Source organism: Micromys minutus (assembly GCF_963924665.1).
Source record: "Micromys minutus genome assembly, chromosome: 8".
NCBI classification, from domain to species: domain Eukaryota; kingdom Metazoa; phylum Chordata; class Mammalia; order Rodentia; family Muridae; genus Micromys; species Micromys minutus.
In genome coordinates, this window is record NC_137977.1 from 28942093 (window position 1) to 28957680 (window position 15588).

At 37.3% G+C, this 15588-nt stretch overlaps 1 protein-coding gene across 3 annotated transcripts in view; it reads left to right on the forward strand.

The window, feature by feature from the left end:
• The window catches only part of LOC308423358 (RNA-binding protein 27), a 60585-nt gene that overhangs the window by 17719 nt on the left and 27278 nt on the right, over nt 1-15588 (forward strand). For all 3 annotated transcript variants that reach the window (XM_080920086.1, XM_080920087.1, XM_080920088.1), the window contains exons 4-8: nt 4363-4454; nt 5075-5268; nt 6039-6299; nt 7532-7819; nt 11706-11840. In XM_080920086.1, coding sequence (XP_080776212.1) covers nt 4363-4454; nt 5075-5268; nt 6039-6299; nt 7532-7819; nt 11706-11840 — 970 coding nt within the window. The remainder of the gene's footprint in view (nt 1-4362; nt 4455-5074; nt 5269-6038; nt 6300-7531; nt 7820-11705; nt 11841-15588) is intronic.

Here is a 15588-nt window from a genome sequence, read left to right on the forward strand (position 1 = left end):
CTGGAGAGATGGCTCAGTGGTTAGAGCACTGACTGCTCTTCCAGAGGTCCTGAGTTCAATTCCCAGCAACCACATGGTGGCTCACAATCATCTGTAATGGGATCTGATGCCCTCTTCTGGTGTGACTGAAGAGAGTTACAGTGTACTCACATAAAATAAATAGGTCTAAAATTTACTGTATTCTATAGCAAAGTGACTTTTAAATCTTTTATTTAGAAATAATTGTAAGTTTACATCAGAGATATACAGGTAGCACCACCCATAGCACTCACATGATGCCTGCTTAGCTGTGTTATTGAGGATTTGCTCCATTTTACATGTCCACACCCTAATTTTGTTTTTGAGTCATTGCTCACATGAAAATGGCCTTCATTTCTTTGTATTTTCTAAAAACAATATTTCTGGGGGAGCTAGAGATTTGGTTCAGTTTGTAGAATACTGGCCAAATATGTACAAAGCCTTGGGTTTGATCACTAATACTGTATAGAATCAGATGTGCTGGTGCACACACCTGTAATCCCGTCATTTACATGTCAGGGGCCAAGGAATTAGAAATTTACAGTCACGCTTGGTTATATAGTGAACTCGGGTGATAAGTGGGATATATGAAATGTGGGATACACAAAACCCTTTCTCAAATAAAGCTGGAGAGATTGTTCCGTTGGTTAAAGAGTTTTTGCTTCCATAAACATGAGCAGAGTTTAATCCCCTACCTCCCACCCTCATCCCTTCCTGGCCCTCACAGACCCCTCATACAAAACCCTAGCCCTCAAGCCTTGTAATATTAATACTGGGAATGTGCCTGGGACTTGCTGGGTACCAGTCAGGTACCAGTGAGCTTCTGGTTTAGAAAAAGAACCTGTCTCAAAGAATAAGGCAGCAAATCATAGAGGAAGATACCAAGCCTCTACATTCTGGCCTCTACATATGCATTCACATGTGGTATGCCCACCTGTGTACACACACACACCACGCATACTTTAAGATAATTATAGCACCATTATTAGTTTTAGTATATTTAACTTTCATACTATATACTGTCTATTAGTTTACTCAGCTGGGCTCCTTATTTTAGTCTCTTCTGTTTCTTTTTCTATAGAATACTTTGAGATTTGTGAATCATAGCTGATTCACTTTAAAAATTCTTTGAGATTTATTTTTATTTGGCGTATGGATATTTTGCCACACTTATGTTTGTGTACCATGTGTCCTTGGTTTCAGAAGAGAGCATTGAATTCCTTGAAATTAGGGTTAAATGCAGTTGTTAGCCATTATGTAGGTGCTGGGAATCAAACTCAGGTCTTCTGGAAGAGCAGCCAGTACTTTTAACCACTGAGCCATCTCTCTAGCACTCTTATTGACTTAAATGCTATATAATTGAACTGATCTAACAAAATGTGGCTGTTTTAAATAAATCAGTTGAGATCATAATCACTTACTTTGTTCTTATATAGTGCTGTATAGTTTTTATATATGTATATACTTTTTTTTAAAAACAAATCTTATTTTCATTTTATGTGTATGGGTGTTTTTTCTACATGTGTGTCTTTATACCATGTAGATATAATGCCCTCAGAGGCCAGAGGAGGGTATTGGATCTCCTGGGACTGGGGTTACAGGCAGTTTGACTTGCCATGTGTGTACTGGAAACTAAATCAAAGTCCTTTGGAAGAGCAACTGGTGCTTTTAACCTGAGTTATCTCTCCAGCTTAAACTTTTTAAGGCAGGGTCTCATACAGCCAAAAGTGGCCTTGAACTTCTGATCCTTCTGCTTCTATTTCCCAAAGTCTAGGTAGGATTCAAGGGTTTTGAGCCTGGCCCAAAAGTCTTTAAAAGTAGGCTAGTGAGCTTCTTGGTATGTCTTTTTAAGTAGCAGAAATGGAAACTTTCTTTGCATACTGTACAGAAATTTTCCTTTGGTGCCTTACATAGTGTGTAATTTAGAATCTTTGGAATAGGTTATAGTAACTTTTTTCTGTAGTCATTTTATGTTATCCACTGATGTGTAAGAATTCCTTTAAATCATAATTGATTTGAATATAACAAAAGTAATCCTGGGAGTTGGAGAGATGATAGCACAGTAGATTGAGCACTGGCTGTTCTTCATGAGCTTCCTAACACCCAGGTCAGGACATGCAGATACCTGTAACCCCATTTCTAGGGTGTCCTCTAGCCTTCCAGCTTCTCCCAGTACTATACTTAATGTAGGACACATTTGTGTATGCAGGAACTTATACAAAAACATTTTAAAATTTTGAAAATTTTATTATCTTGTTTTAAAAGAACAATTAAAATAATCACTACAAGTTTTCATTTGTAGTATGTTTTTAATAAGCCCTAATTTGAAAACCAAAAACTGGATAATATAAGCTTAGCCCTAGAATTCTTTTGACTGACATTTGTCTGGCGTTTCTTGGTCCTAATTTTATGTTTGAGTTAGTTGTGATTATTGCTATAAACAGTAGTTCACACATAGCCCCACTTAAATATAATGGTTTAGTTTCTAGTCTGCACATTTGGGTTTTTACAATGAGTAAACAAAGTAAAAGATGATTCTGAAACAAATCTCAGGACTAGCCATCTTGGCTTTTTGATCCTCAGCTGCATTGTGCTGTCAGTTGTTTTTATAATTAGATTATTGGCCACAGGGGAATTGGGCAAGAGGATTTGGACCATTGACGCAGCTCATCCTGGTGCTGGAAAACAACCGAAGATGTGTGCTAGGATTTACGACGCACACGGCTTTTGTTTCTTTTTACCAAAACTTTCCTGAGACTTTATTTTGTAAAGAAACACTATTTGTTCTGTGGTGTTTTTATTATCGAGGTTCAGCTTGTTGTTTCCCAGTGGAGTAATGAATCAGTTGTGTTCCCTGTAAATTGCTAGAAGAAACGGACTTTGGAGTCTGGTTGAATGAGTATGTAGTCTCTGGTGATGCCATGTAGCTGCCATTTATTATGCTGTCTGCATTTTATTAAGTTATTACCTTCTGGTCCATTCATTCATTTTCTGATTTTGATAATAAATAAGGAGCTTCTTCATTATTTGGAAATTTGTTTAGTTCTTACAGATTTAATTTATTTGTATATTAAAGGCTCTGAACTCCCCAACATTTTTTTTAAGGGTCTCAATGATATTTAAGGTTGCCTTGAATTTATGATCCTTCTGTCCTAGTCTCCAAATACTTGCTAGGATTGTTTTTGCATGCTAACACACCTGGCCAAAACTAACTTATTTAGTTTTTGTTTCTTTGAGAACAGGATCTTGCTATGTAGACCAAGCTGGTGTCAAATTCACAGAGCTCTGTCTGTCTCTGCCTCTCAAATGCTGGATTAAAGGCTTGCACCACCACACTAAGCCTAAACTTCATGAATTTATTTTTAACTTTTTTGTTTCTGATTTATTCTTTTTTATTTTGAGATGGTGTCTCTGTGTAGCCCTGGCTGTTCTAGAGCTTGATATGTGGACCAGGCTAGCCTGGAACTCATACCTGCCTCTGTCTCTCCAGTGCTTAGATTAATGGTGTGTATCACCATTCCCAGCTTGACTATATTTTGAAATGAAGATGGTATTAACTGTTTTACTGTATGCTATCCAATGCTTGTTAGTTTTCTTGTCAAAGTTTAGAGAATGAGGTCCTTACTCTCTTCTTATACTAGAGTTTTGTGCTTTAAGTAACATCAAAGTTGGCATGTTTGTTTTTAAAAAATACATATGATCATATTTTTATTTTAGACAGAGTCGTGCTGTGTAGCTCTGGGGGTCCAAAACTCACTATGTTCATAGCCCAGTCCTAACCTTTATGGCAGTCTTTCTGTGTCAGTCCTGACAAATGGGGATGTGACAAGTATGTGCTACTATACCTGACTTTTTGTTAAGACAGGGTCTTGGTATAAGCCATCTGGCCTCAAACATAACGATCCTTCTGTCTCAGTCATAGGGCTGTGGGTTGCACTATCACAGCCAGTAGTAACATGCCTGCCTTTTTTTTTTTTTTTTTTTTTTTTTTTTAAACTAATGTGAGCCCGTTTTCTTACTTTTCCTGTTCTGACTTTTTTGGAAATGGCTTAAAACAGCATGTTGACTATGCTTGTAACAGTCTGTGAATAAACAATTTAACTTGAGTGTTTATCCTTTTTTTTTTCTTTCTTTGAGAAACTGCTGGGATTTCTTTAAGACAGGGTCTCAGGTACTCTAAGGATACCTCACCTTTACTCCTCAGGTGTTGGAATTACAAGTGTATGGGGTCTCACTTGGCTTAGGCCACAATATTCATATACTTATTTACATCCTCTCTTACACTAGAAAGATTTAGCAGATGGCTGAGTTTGTTACTTAGAGAAGAACTGGTTTTTCTTACAGGTATTTCAAGAGCCAGCAGAAGAAGAACGAGATACTAGAAAGAAGAAATACCCTAGTCCCCAGAAGAGTCGTTCAGAATCTAGTGAACGAAGGTTTGTATTTGTCTCTGAGTAGTAGTTACTGAAAGCTATTTTTAAGTATGCAGGTTAGTTAGTATTTATGATCTGTGTCCTTAACATCTCTAAAGCACTGAGGTGAGAACATTACCTTCTTTCTATTCTCTCACTATCTACTGTCTTAGCTTCTGTGTCTTTTATAAACAGTCATTATTTGCTTTCCCCAAGAGTACAGGGGTGGGAGCAGTCTCCTCAGAGAATTGTAATGAAATGTTCCATTTGTTTAGGGGTGTGCAGTATTAAAATTATCCACATTAGCATTTGACAAAAGGGTACAGTTTGGTGTATATTCACAAAGTGGTCTTTGTTTAGGAAGACTTGTTATGAGCCTTTCCCCACTTTCTTCTAATTTGTCTTTTCTTTCTCTCTGATATTTTGGGTTCACCTCTTCTTTTTTATTTCTCCCTACCCTATGTACTTGAAGTGGAAAAATCCTTCCCTCTTTTAATAATGGCTAGAAGAATTAGTGGTAGTCTTAAGACATTCGAAAATAGACAGTATGAATTGTGATGTAAAGAGAGTATTTTATTCTCAGGACTTGTGCACAGATCTCATTTCTAGAGTCTACATATGGCTTTTATATCTGTGTATTATAGGACACGTGAAAAGAAAAGAGAAGATGGCAAGTGGAGAGACTATGAGCGGTACTATGAGCGGAACGAGCTGTATCGGGAGAAGTATGACTGGAGAAGGGGCAGGAGCAAGAGCAGGAGTAAGAGCCGAGGCTTGAGTCGGAGTAGAAGCCGAAGCAGAGGCCGCAGCAAAGACCGGGATCCAAATAGGAATGTTGGTGAGTAGGCGACGCCTGGAAGGCCTGTTTGACAGGTGGGAGAAATGGGAAAACCAGGACTGTCTCAAAAGGCTGGATATTAATCTTACAGAGACAGTGCTAATCTTGTGCACCCTTGGAGTCAAGGCAGTCTTTTTTAAAGTTATTTCTAAGTTATTATAACTTTATTTTATGTACATTGTTGATTGCCTGCATGCATGTCTGTGTGAGGGTGTTGGGTCCCCTGGAACAGGAGTTACAGGCAGTCGTGAGCTGTCATATAGGTGCTGGGAATTGAACCCATGACCTTTGGAAGAGCAGCAAATGCACTTAACCGCTGAGCCATCTCTCCAGCCCTAAATAAGTTTTAGAATTGATACAAATGTCTTTTAATCAGTGACAACACTACTTAAGTAAAAAGTTTGCCTTCTTTTGCTTTTTGTTTTGTTTTCTCTGAAAGTAATTGACTTGCTATATAATAAGGTTGCCCAATGTTTATAAAATGTAAAAGACAGAAAAAAAAAATCTAAAATCCCAGTGGAGAAGCTAACCCTTCTCCTGTGGATATACTTGATGTTGATACTGTAAAACATTGCTTTTCACAAGTCGATTAAGTGTGCAGTGGTGATGTTTCTGCTCTTAGAATATATTACTAGTGAGTGTGTTTAAGCCGTTGATTTCTCAGGAAGCTTAGGCTAATGTTTTTAGCCTTGCTGTTCTGAGGTAAGTATGTCTTAAGCACATAAACATGTGACCTCTTCATTTCTTGGTTTTTTTTGTCTCTAAAACAGAGCACAGGGAAAGATCAAAGTTTAAGAGTGAAAGGAATGACCTGGAGAGCTCTTACGTGCCTGTGTCTGCTCCTCCTCCAAACTCCTCTGAGCAGTACTCCTCTGGGGCGCAGTCTATCCCCAGCACTGTCACTGTGATTGCACCTGCGCACCATTCTGAGAACACAACTGAGAGCTGGTCCAATTACTATAACAATCATAGCTCTTCCAATTCTTTTGGTCGAAACCCACCACCAAAGAGACGCTGCAGAGATTATGATGGTAAAGATTGCCTTCTCTTTTTTTATGTGCTGTTCCCAGCTAGGAAAGCAAGTGTTGCAGATACTGCCTGGGTGTATCCCAGCAGCTTGATTTGCTTTTTTTATATGAATACTAGTATTTTTTTTCATATGCCATATAGTGTTTTTTTAGTTATAATTTCCTGAAAATAACTCCATCTTGATGCATAAAGAACTTCCTCAATTGTTTTTTAAGGCTCTTACCTAGTATTCTATAAGTATGAAAATATGCTTTATCATAAATAGGTCCTTTCTAGCATTTTCAATTAAAAGCAGTACTACAACAAACAACCTTGTATATACCTTGCCTAGTGGAAATTTAATGTTAAAAAATTGTTCAAATTGATAGATACTATACATACTTATAGCATATAGTAACATTTCAGTATGTGTATATCATGTGTGGTAATCACATCAGGGTAACTAGCATGTTTATAACCTCAAACTTATTTTTTAGAATTGGGAATGTTCATGAAATTTTATCTAGATATCTTATTATAGATCTTATATCTAGATATAAAATATCATAATTTAAAACAATTGTCAACTTTGATTATTTTATTACATTATGGAACATTAGAAATAATTTTTCCTATCTACTTGAGTATTTTAAGTTAAAACTGAATAAAGCAAGAATGGTTGCTTTAAAATAATATTATGAAATGGATCACTGAAATTATCTAGTTCAAGGTTTTTATTCCTTCCTTTCAAACTTTTAGTAACTAATTGATAAAATACCTAATTTTTATTATTTTTAAAAAACCCACTTTTCTTTTTTAAATGAGAGTCTTACTGTGCAGCCCACACTTGCCCCAAAATTGCATGTAACTCAGGCTGACCTCAAACTTTGAATCCTCCTGCCTCAGCCTCTAGAGTGCTAGGATTACAGGAGTCACCACCACACCTGATTCTTATTATAAAAATTTAGCAACTTGTTTACTCTTATAGTAGCCACTTAGTATCTATCCTGTTTGACCCTACTGTTTTAAAATTTCAGTATATCCTATTCTCATAGAGAGTAGAGAATATGCTTGCCTCTATGTCAAGGTTATGTGGTCATTAATAGGAGAACACTAAGGAGATTTCGACTTCTTACTAAAAAGCCTACAATGTAAATTAGGATGTTGAGTTTTCTGGAATTTGTTTTATTCTTTGAACTCTAAGTAGATCGTAATAAGGTTTTTGTTTTTGTTTTTTTAATTTTAATTCTTACAGAAAGAGGATTTTGTGTACTTGGTGACCTTTGTCAGTTTGATCATGGAAATGATCCTCTAGTTGTTGATGAAGTTGCTCTGCCAAGTATGATTCCTTTCCCACCCCCTCCTCCTGGGCTTCCTCCTCCACCACCTCCCGGAATGTTAATGCCTCCAATGCCAGGCCCAGGCCCTGGTCCTGGCCCTGGCCCTGGTCCCGGCCCAGGCCCAGGCCCTGGCCATAGCATGAGACTTCCTGTTCCTCAAGGACATGGTCAGCCTCCACCTTCTGTTGTGCTTCCCATACCAAGTAAGTATGAGTTGGTTGAATCTTGTTTTGTTGATGAGTTGTATTTAGAAGAACCTCATTCCTTTTGCTAACTGTTAAAATGCTTGAAAAACACTAATGGAATTTCAAATGTACTCCCATAATTAAGATGTTCTTACTGTTTGCCGTTCTTTATAGTACCTTCAGTGTGTTCTTTGCTTGTAGTAGCTTGACTTGTGTTGACCTGGAGATAAAACCTTGCTAGCTGTTAGTATTTTAAAATAGAGAGAGACATGCTGGGAGATTTATGGATGTTCTTATTTCAAGAAAATCTCTTCAAGAATATTGAAATAAAACTTGAAATTTTTGTTTTAGGATCTTATAGACATACATAAGGATGAATAACTTGGGTAGTATTTGTTTAATTGGCCTCAGGGATTCTATTAAGCCATTCTGATTTTACTCTCTCATCATATTTTTTGGGTTGATTTGTTTTTATGGGAGTAAATTCTAAATGCCATGCCGTTTTAACAGTGTGTATTTCTGTGTGGATTTCTTTACTGAAAAAGACTTTTTATTTGTGTGTGTGTCTGTGTGTGTGTGTTTTAATTAATTATTGTATCTAGCCAAATCAAGAGCAACAAATGTTTAAAAATGGCCATCTAAGGGCCTGGGAAGGTGGCTTAGTCAGTAGGCGTGCTTGCTGTGTGAGCATGAGAATCTAAGTTCAGACCCTGAGTATTGACATTAAAAGCTAGATGTGGCTCTGTACCTGTAATCCCATCACTGAGGGATAAGGTAGAGACAGAAGGATTGCTGGAGTTGTTGCCTGCCAGTCTAGATGTAGGTTCAGTGAGAGTCTAGAGGGAAGAAGGAGACGAGTAATAAAGTAGGACACTTGGCGTCCTTCTCTGATCTCTGTACACTTTCACGGTGTACATGCCTTAATCCTCTCTCTGTCTCTCTCTCTCACACACACACACACCACACCACACCACACCATGCATTAAAAAGTTTATTTAAGAGCTATTAATGGGGGGCTAGAGATGGCTCAGCAGTTAAGAGCACTGACTGCTCTTCCAGAGGTCCCGAGTTCAATTCCCAGCAACCACATGGTGGCTCACAACCATATGAAATGTGATGCCTTCTTCTGGTATCTCTGAAGACAACTACAGTGTACTCATATACATTAAATAAATCTTTTTTAAAAAGAAGTATTAATGGTTGCTAGCTGGGTGTGGTGACACACTCTTGTTATTCAGCACTCTGGAGGCTGAGCAGATCGTCAAGGTAAGGTTATGAGTATAGCAAGAACAAGGATGAGACTAAATTTTAAAATTTTAATTGAAAAAACTTAGAGAATGAATTATTTACATGTATGCAAAGGTATAAGAAAATACATACAGGCATTTAACATTGTATTATTAAAGAATAACATTATTTTTAAAATGATTGCCATTTAACTTAAGCAGTATTTTGTTTCTGGTACTAGTGATAGAACTTTGGCTTCATTCATGCCTAGGTTAGCACTTCTCACTCAGGTTTACCCTCAGCCCCTTTTGATTTTTTTTTTTTTTTTTTTTTTTTTTTTGCATAAGGATCTCACTAAGCTGTCCAGATTGGCTTTGAACTAGCTTTGTACAAGTCCAGGCAGGGTTTGAACTCGAGATCCTTTTGCTGCATGTAACCTTCTATATAGCTGGGATTACAGACCTGCATCATCTATCTGGTTCTTCTCCCAATTTTGGGGATTGAATCCAGTTTATTCTGGTTAAATTGTCAACCTCTGAGCTATATCCTCAGCACTGCTTAAAGCAATTTATTTTGGGGCTGTGGTATAGCTCAGTACTATAGTGTTTTTCACCATGTGTGAGGACCTGATTTTTCTCCCCAATGTCAAAACTAAAGCCAAAGCAGTTAATAGGTGAAAATAATAGCAGTCTTCTCTATGTACCCACTCCTAAGCTTCCCTGTAGTAAAGTATACATCTTACTAAAGTGGGTAACAAAAGGGCTGGCATGATGGTAGTAGGTCAAGGTGCTTACTGTGTAAGCCTGGAGATATGATGAGTTCAGTCCTTAAAATTAAAAACATAGACATGAGAGAACCAACTCCATAGGTTTGTCTTCTGACCATGTGCACACTATGGCTAACTTCCCTTCAGTTAATAATAAAATTATTATTAACTTATTATTATATTATCAACAACAACATTAATCATAAAATGAGCCATGAAATAAATGGCTCAGTAGATGAAGAAGTTTGCCCTCCAGCCTGATGTCCTGAGTATGTCCCTTTGATCCACATGGCAGAAGAGAACCAGCTCCCACCGCCTGTCCTCTGACCTCCACATGCATTCTGTAGCATGTGAGCTTACACATACAACACACACACACACACACACACACACACACACACACACACAATAAAAAATTAAAAGGTAGGTAATAATAGATAAGGGTTTAATATATAGCTGTTAATGAAAACATGTTTTTTTTTTTTTTCAGCTTTGCTTTTAGGGGGTGTTGGTGTTGGGTTGTACCTTACAGGGCTTTGTATATATGCTTTGTCCTAGTTTTCTTTCTGTTGCTATGATACAACAGTGACAAAAACTGAGATTTTTGGGAGAAAAAAAAAAGAGGATTTGTTTCAGGTTAGACCTTACAGTCAGTTCATAGCTGAGGGAAGACAAGGCAGGAATGAAAGCAGAGAAAAATGAATGTTCCTTACTGACTTATGTGGAAACATTTCTAATATAGCCCAGGACCACCTATCCAAAGTGGGCTAGGGCCTTTTACTCAATTAACAATCAGGAAAATTTCTGTCTACAGACCAGTCTTGACTGAGGCAATTTCTCAGTTAAGGCGCTCCCTCTTCCCAAGTAATTAGTATAATATTGACAAAAACTAACTAGTATGCTAGACAAGCACTTTACCGTTGAGCAATACCTCCATCCATTCCTAACTTAGCAACTGAGAATATTAAATATTGATAAGAGGGGGTTAAGGGATAGCTTAGCAGTTAAGAGCGACTATTTTTCCTTAGGCCCTGGGTTCAGTTCCCAGCACCCACATGGTGGCTCAACATTCATAACTAGTTCCAGTGAATCTGTTGCCCTCTTCTACTTCCACAAGCACTAGGCACAATTTTATGTGATGTACATACATACATGCAGGTATAATATCCATACATGTAAGTTGATTTTATGAGTCTTAAAAAGTGATAGGAAAAGCTAACATAATGGAAGCTTAAGAGATTTTATTCTTAACATCACTTCTTCAGTTGAAGTAATTTTATTCTCTTCAGCTTTTCTCTTTTATTTATCTATTTTAAATTTAGTTTGTTGCTGGGGTACTGACAGTTGAACTCAGGGTCATGCAAATGTCAGGCAAACACTACACCTGAACTACATCCTTATTGTCTTTAGTCTCCTATTTATTTAGAGACAAGGGATCTTGGACTTCTGGTCCTACCTCTACTTTCCGAGAGCCGCACTTACTGGGGATGCTATTATACTGGGGATGGGATACAAATCAAGTTTTTGTGGATGCTAGGTGAGCACTCCACCAACTGAAGTACACCTCCAGCACCCTGCCCTTTTGTTTGCTTTTTATTTTTTATATTTTTTTGGTGACAGAACTTGTATTCTACTACTGTGCTGGGGCTAATGGCAGAAGCACCATGGCCTGGTGCTTTGATACTTTCCATGGTATTCACAGTTGCAGATTGTTCATTACTTACTTCATACCATGCCACCTATTGTTCCTCAAGCCCTTCCCTCCGTTCTCACGTCTGTCTGTGAGGAGCTTTGCCTGTTGGAGAATTAGGAGTGTCATCAGGGTTGCTAAGTTTAAATACATTAGTATTAGTATCACATTCTTACCAGGAATTATTAATCCTGTACTTGTCACTTTTTTTTATTCTGTAGGACCTCCCATTTCACAGTCAAGCTTAATAAACAGCCGTGACCAGCCTGGGACAAGTGCAGTGCCCAATCTTGCACCAGTGGGAGCAAGACTACCTCCTCCTTTACCCCAGAACCTCCTTTACACAGTATCAGAAAGTAAGTAGATGTCACTTCAAGAAATTCTTAGGGTTTTTGTTTTGTTTTGTTTTTTGTTTTTTTAATTAAGCAGATTCGTTTTTCATACACAGGGCACATGGGCTACACAGTAAGTGGAGTGCCACCTGCAGTTGTGAGGCAGGGGATAGGGTGCCTTTCTATGCTCTGATGAAGAGTCTTTGTAGCTCCTGGGGATATACTCTGTAAAGGATGGCAGTTCAGACTGGGTGGTGAACAATTCCAGGACGTTAGAGTGAGTGTAGCTTCCAGACCAGTTAGGATATTCTGGTCTAAGGCTAGAGTTTTGCATTTTGGGCTGCAGACTCTGTAGTGTCATTTATGCCTAGCCTGGTCTCAATGTGATGTTTGGGGCAGTTTAGGGATTAGTGAGGGGAGACAGACCATCTCAAAAGGTGGTTTTGATGGGTTGTCAAGATGGTAGGTAAAGACAGTTAGTTGCCACTAAAGCAGAACCTGAGTTTGATCTCTGGGTCCCACATAGTGGAAGGAGAGAAATGACTCTTGGCAAGCTGTCCTCTGATCTTCATACATGCAATGTGGCACCGAGTGGGAGTACACAAAAAATGCTTGTTCTTGTGGAATTTATAACTGTACAATTGTATTCAAATTTACCAAGGAGCTATGTTATGTGGCTGTATTTTAATTTTGTGTGCTGGGGTGGGAAGAAGCAATGAGCCCTCTGTTACTGTAGAATGGCAGCAGACTCACTTCATAGTGACAGCTGCAATCACAGCACTGAGCTTCTGCTAAAGGACTCTTACAGCCTGCCTTCTAACAAGTATACAAGAGTCAGGTAAAATATGTCTAATAGTTACTTAACTGTGTGCTGAAGTGAAGATAGAAAACATAATTATATAGTAAGTTTTAACACATTTTTAAGATTCATGTTTAATTTAAAAATGATTCTCGTGATTTATACCTCTTTCAAAATCAAGTGCCTAGTGACTTTGTTTACTTTGTTTTTCCTGGCTGTACTGGAACTCGCTGTGTAGACCAGGCTGTCCTCAAACTCAGAGATCTTTTGTCCTCTGGTACTTGAGTGCTGGGATTAAAGGCATGTGTAACCATCATCCAGCCTGAGATATTTAATATATACACATGTTTATATATATATATATACACACACACACATATATTTATTTTGTAATTATTTTTTAGAAATATTTTTTACAGGTCAATTAAGCCAGGCATGATGGCATACTCTGTAAATCCCAGTACAGAGTTGGGACAGTCTCAGCCACATATGAGGCTGCCTTGGGCAACTTAAGCTACTATCTCAAAAAACTAAAACAATCAAAAGAATAGTTGTTTTACAGTGCTAGACAATAAGTTGTCTACAGAAATGATGGTATGTTCGTTTCTTATGTATCTGTGCTTATAAATTTGCTTTGCCTCTGACACATTTTCTTATCTTTCATGTCACAAAGAGGCAACCAAGTAAAGTAGTTGGACTTGTTTAAGATCTTGGTTCTTCACTACTCTCTCTCATCTAGGCCAAGTGACTTAACTTCTGTATGTACCTCAGTTTCTGTTTCTGAGTGAGAATAATGTTACTTCATTATGACTCTTCTGAAGTGAAAATGAATTTATATTCATGTAAGGCATCTAATATGTCTTTGGCATCTGGTATCCTGAAAGGATTAGTTATATTCTATATAGTTACTATTTTCTTGTCAGATTTCAACCTCTGAAAATAAAGCCTATTCTTAAATTAATGCCTTCTACCCTTCTTGTCTTTGTCGATGGGTACAAGAGCCAATTATGTGTGTGGACATCATCATGTGACTGACACATTGCTTCCCCCCTTTAATGATCTATGTGTACTTGAACACTTAGCTCCTAACTAGCACTCAAGGCAAACTCCAACCTTGCTTTTGCTTTTTAAAAAGCCCAGTTGTCAAAACCCATTTTTTTGAAGTTTCTCCTTCACTGTATTTCCACTAGAACCTCTCCTCTTACTCATGTTTGACTCACTGCTTGTTTTGGGTTATTTGATACCATTATGTTTGTTTAAGCGCCTCTGCCAAGGTTTGGCACTCAGTATTAAGTGAGTATTCCTCAAACCTTTGTCATACAAACTCTTCAATGGTTAGTTACAGTTTCCTCCTGAATCATCAGAGACTCTTCTCCTAGGCTTTTGACTCTTGCTTTTGATTCAGATTTAGATCTTCCTTCCTTAATCTCCTTTTCATAGTTTCTAACCTACACAGTATCTATGCTCCTGCTGTGTGACTCAAGAAAAGGCATTTTCTTCTTTACTGCTACATAAATGCTTTCTTTTCTGCTTCGAAGTTCAAGTCTAAGAACTTGAGAAACATTCGTCTCCTGTTTAAGATTCCTACAAAGCATAGATGCATTTGTTACATAATAATACATATTTAAATATAGGTCTGTTTGACTTTTTTTTAATGAATATAAATCAGAAGTCTGACATTTTCTGCTGTCTCAAGGTCTTCTGATTATTATCTTTTCATAGTGCAGGTTTGTTTTATTATTGCTATCATTGTTTTTACTTATGAGAAATATCAAATATATAGAAAAATGAAGATACTATAATAAACTCAGTATAATGAAGGTTCCTGTTATTCAGCTTTAGTAGTGACCGTTGTGCAGTTATTGTGAGTTATGTCATTTCTGAGTCAGCTGTTAACATTTTAAAATGTCTTTTGTACTTTTAAATATGAAAACTTAAATTTATTGCAGTCTACAGCAAGTGGCATATTTTTATATTGTTATATTTAGTGTTGTTATAGTAAAAATTATGCTTTTTAAAAGAAACTGGCAGTTATCCACTTTTTTAAATACCAAATTAAATATCGTGATATACTCTACAAATATTCTGCTTGGTGTTAATTTTTATAATTATTATTAAATTTTAAGACAGGGTTTTCTACATATGTCCATCTGTTCTGTAATTCACTATAGTAAACTACACTACCCTGAACTAACAGAGATCCCACCTGCTTCTGCCTCCTGGGTGCTAGGATTAAAGGTCCACACTACCACACCCAGCTGGTGTTGACTTTAATAAATTTGGCAGTTGGTGACTTAGCTCAATGTTCATTAATTCAGAAAATATTTGTTTGGTGTTTGTCATGTGCCAGGCATTGTGGTAGATGCTATAACGCTAAGATGTGCAAGGTAACTGATCTCATGTGGCCTTTCTCATATCTTTAAAGAAAGGAGTATAATGTTTTGGAACTGAAATTCTGAATATTTGTTTTCCAGAGAGATTGGGAACAAATATAATCATCAGCTTCTTACTTTTCAGAACGATGGACTACATAGGAAAATATCTAGTATTTATTTTATTTATTTATTTTTATTGAAGGTGTTTTAAGAGCTGGAGAGATGGCTCAGTGATTAAGAACACTGAATGCTCTTCCAGAGGTCCTGAGTTCAAATCTCAGCAACTACATGATGGCTTCTAACCATCTATAATGTGGTCTAATGTCCTCTTTTGGTGTGTCTGAAGACAGCTACAATGTACTCACATACATAAAATAAAATAAATCTTTAAAAATACATTTTAAACCAGGCAGACAGATTTCTGAGTTTGAGGCCATCTTTGTCTACAGAACAGAGTGAGAGTGAGTTCCAGGACGGTCAGGGTTACAAAGAGAAACCCTGTCTTGAAAAAGATAGATAGATAGATAGATAGATAGATAGATAGATAGATAGATAGATAGATAGATAGATAGATAGATGGATGAATCTTAGAATAAAA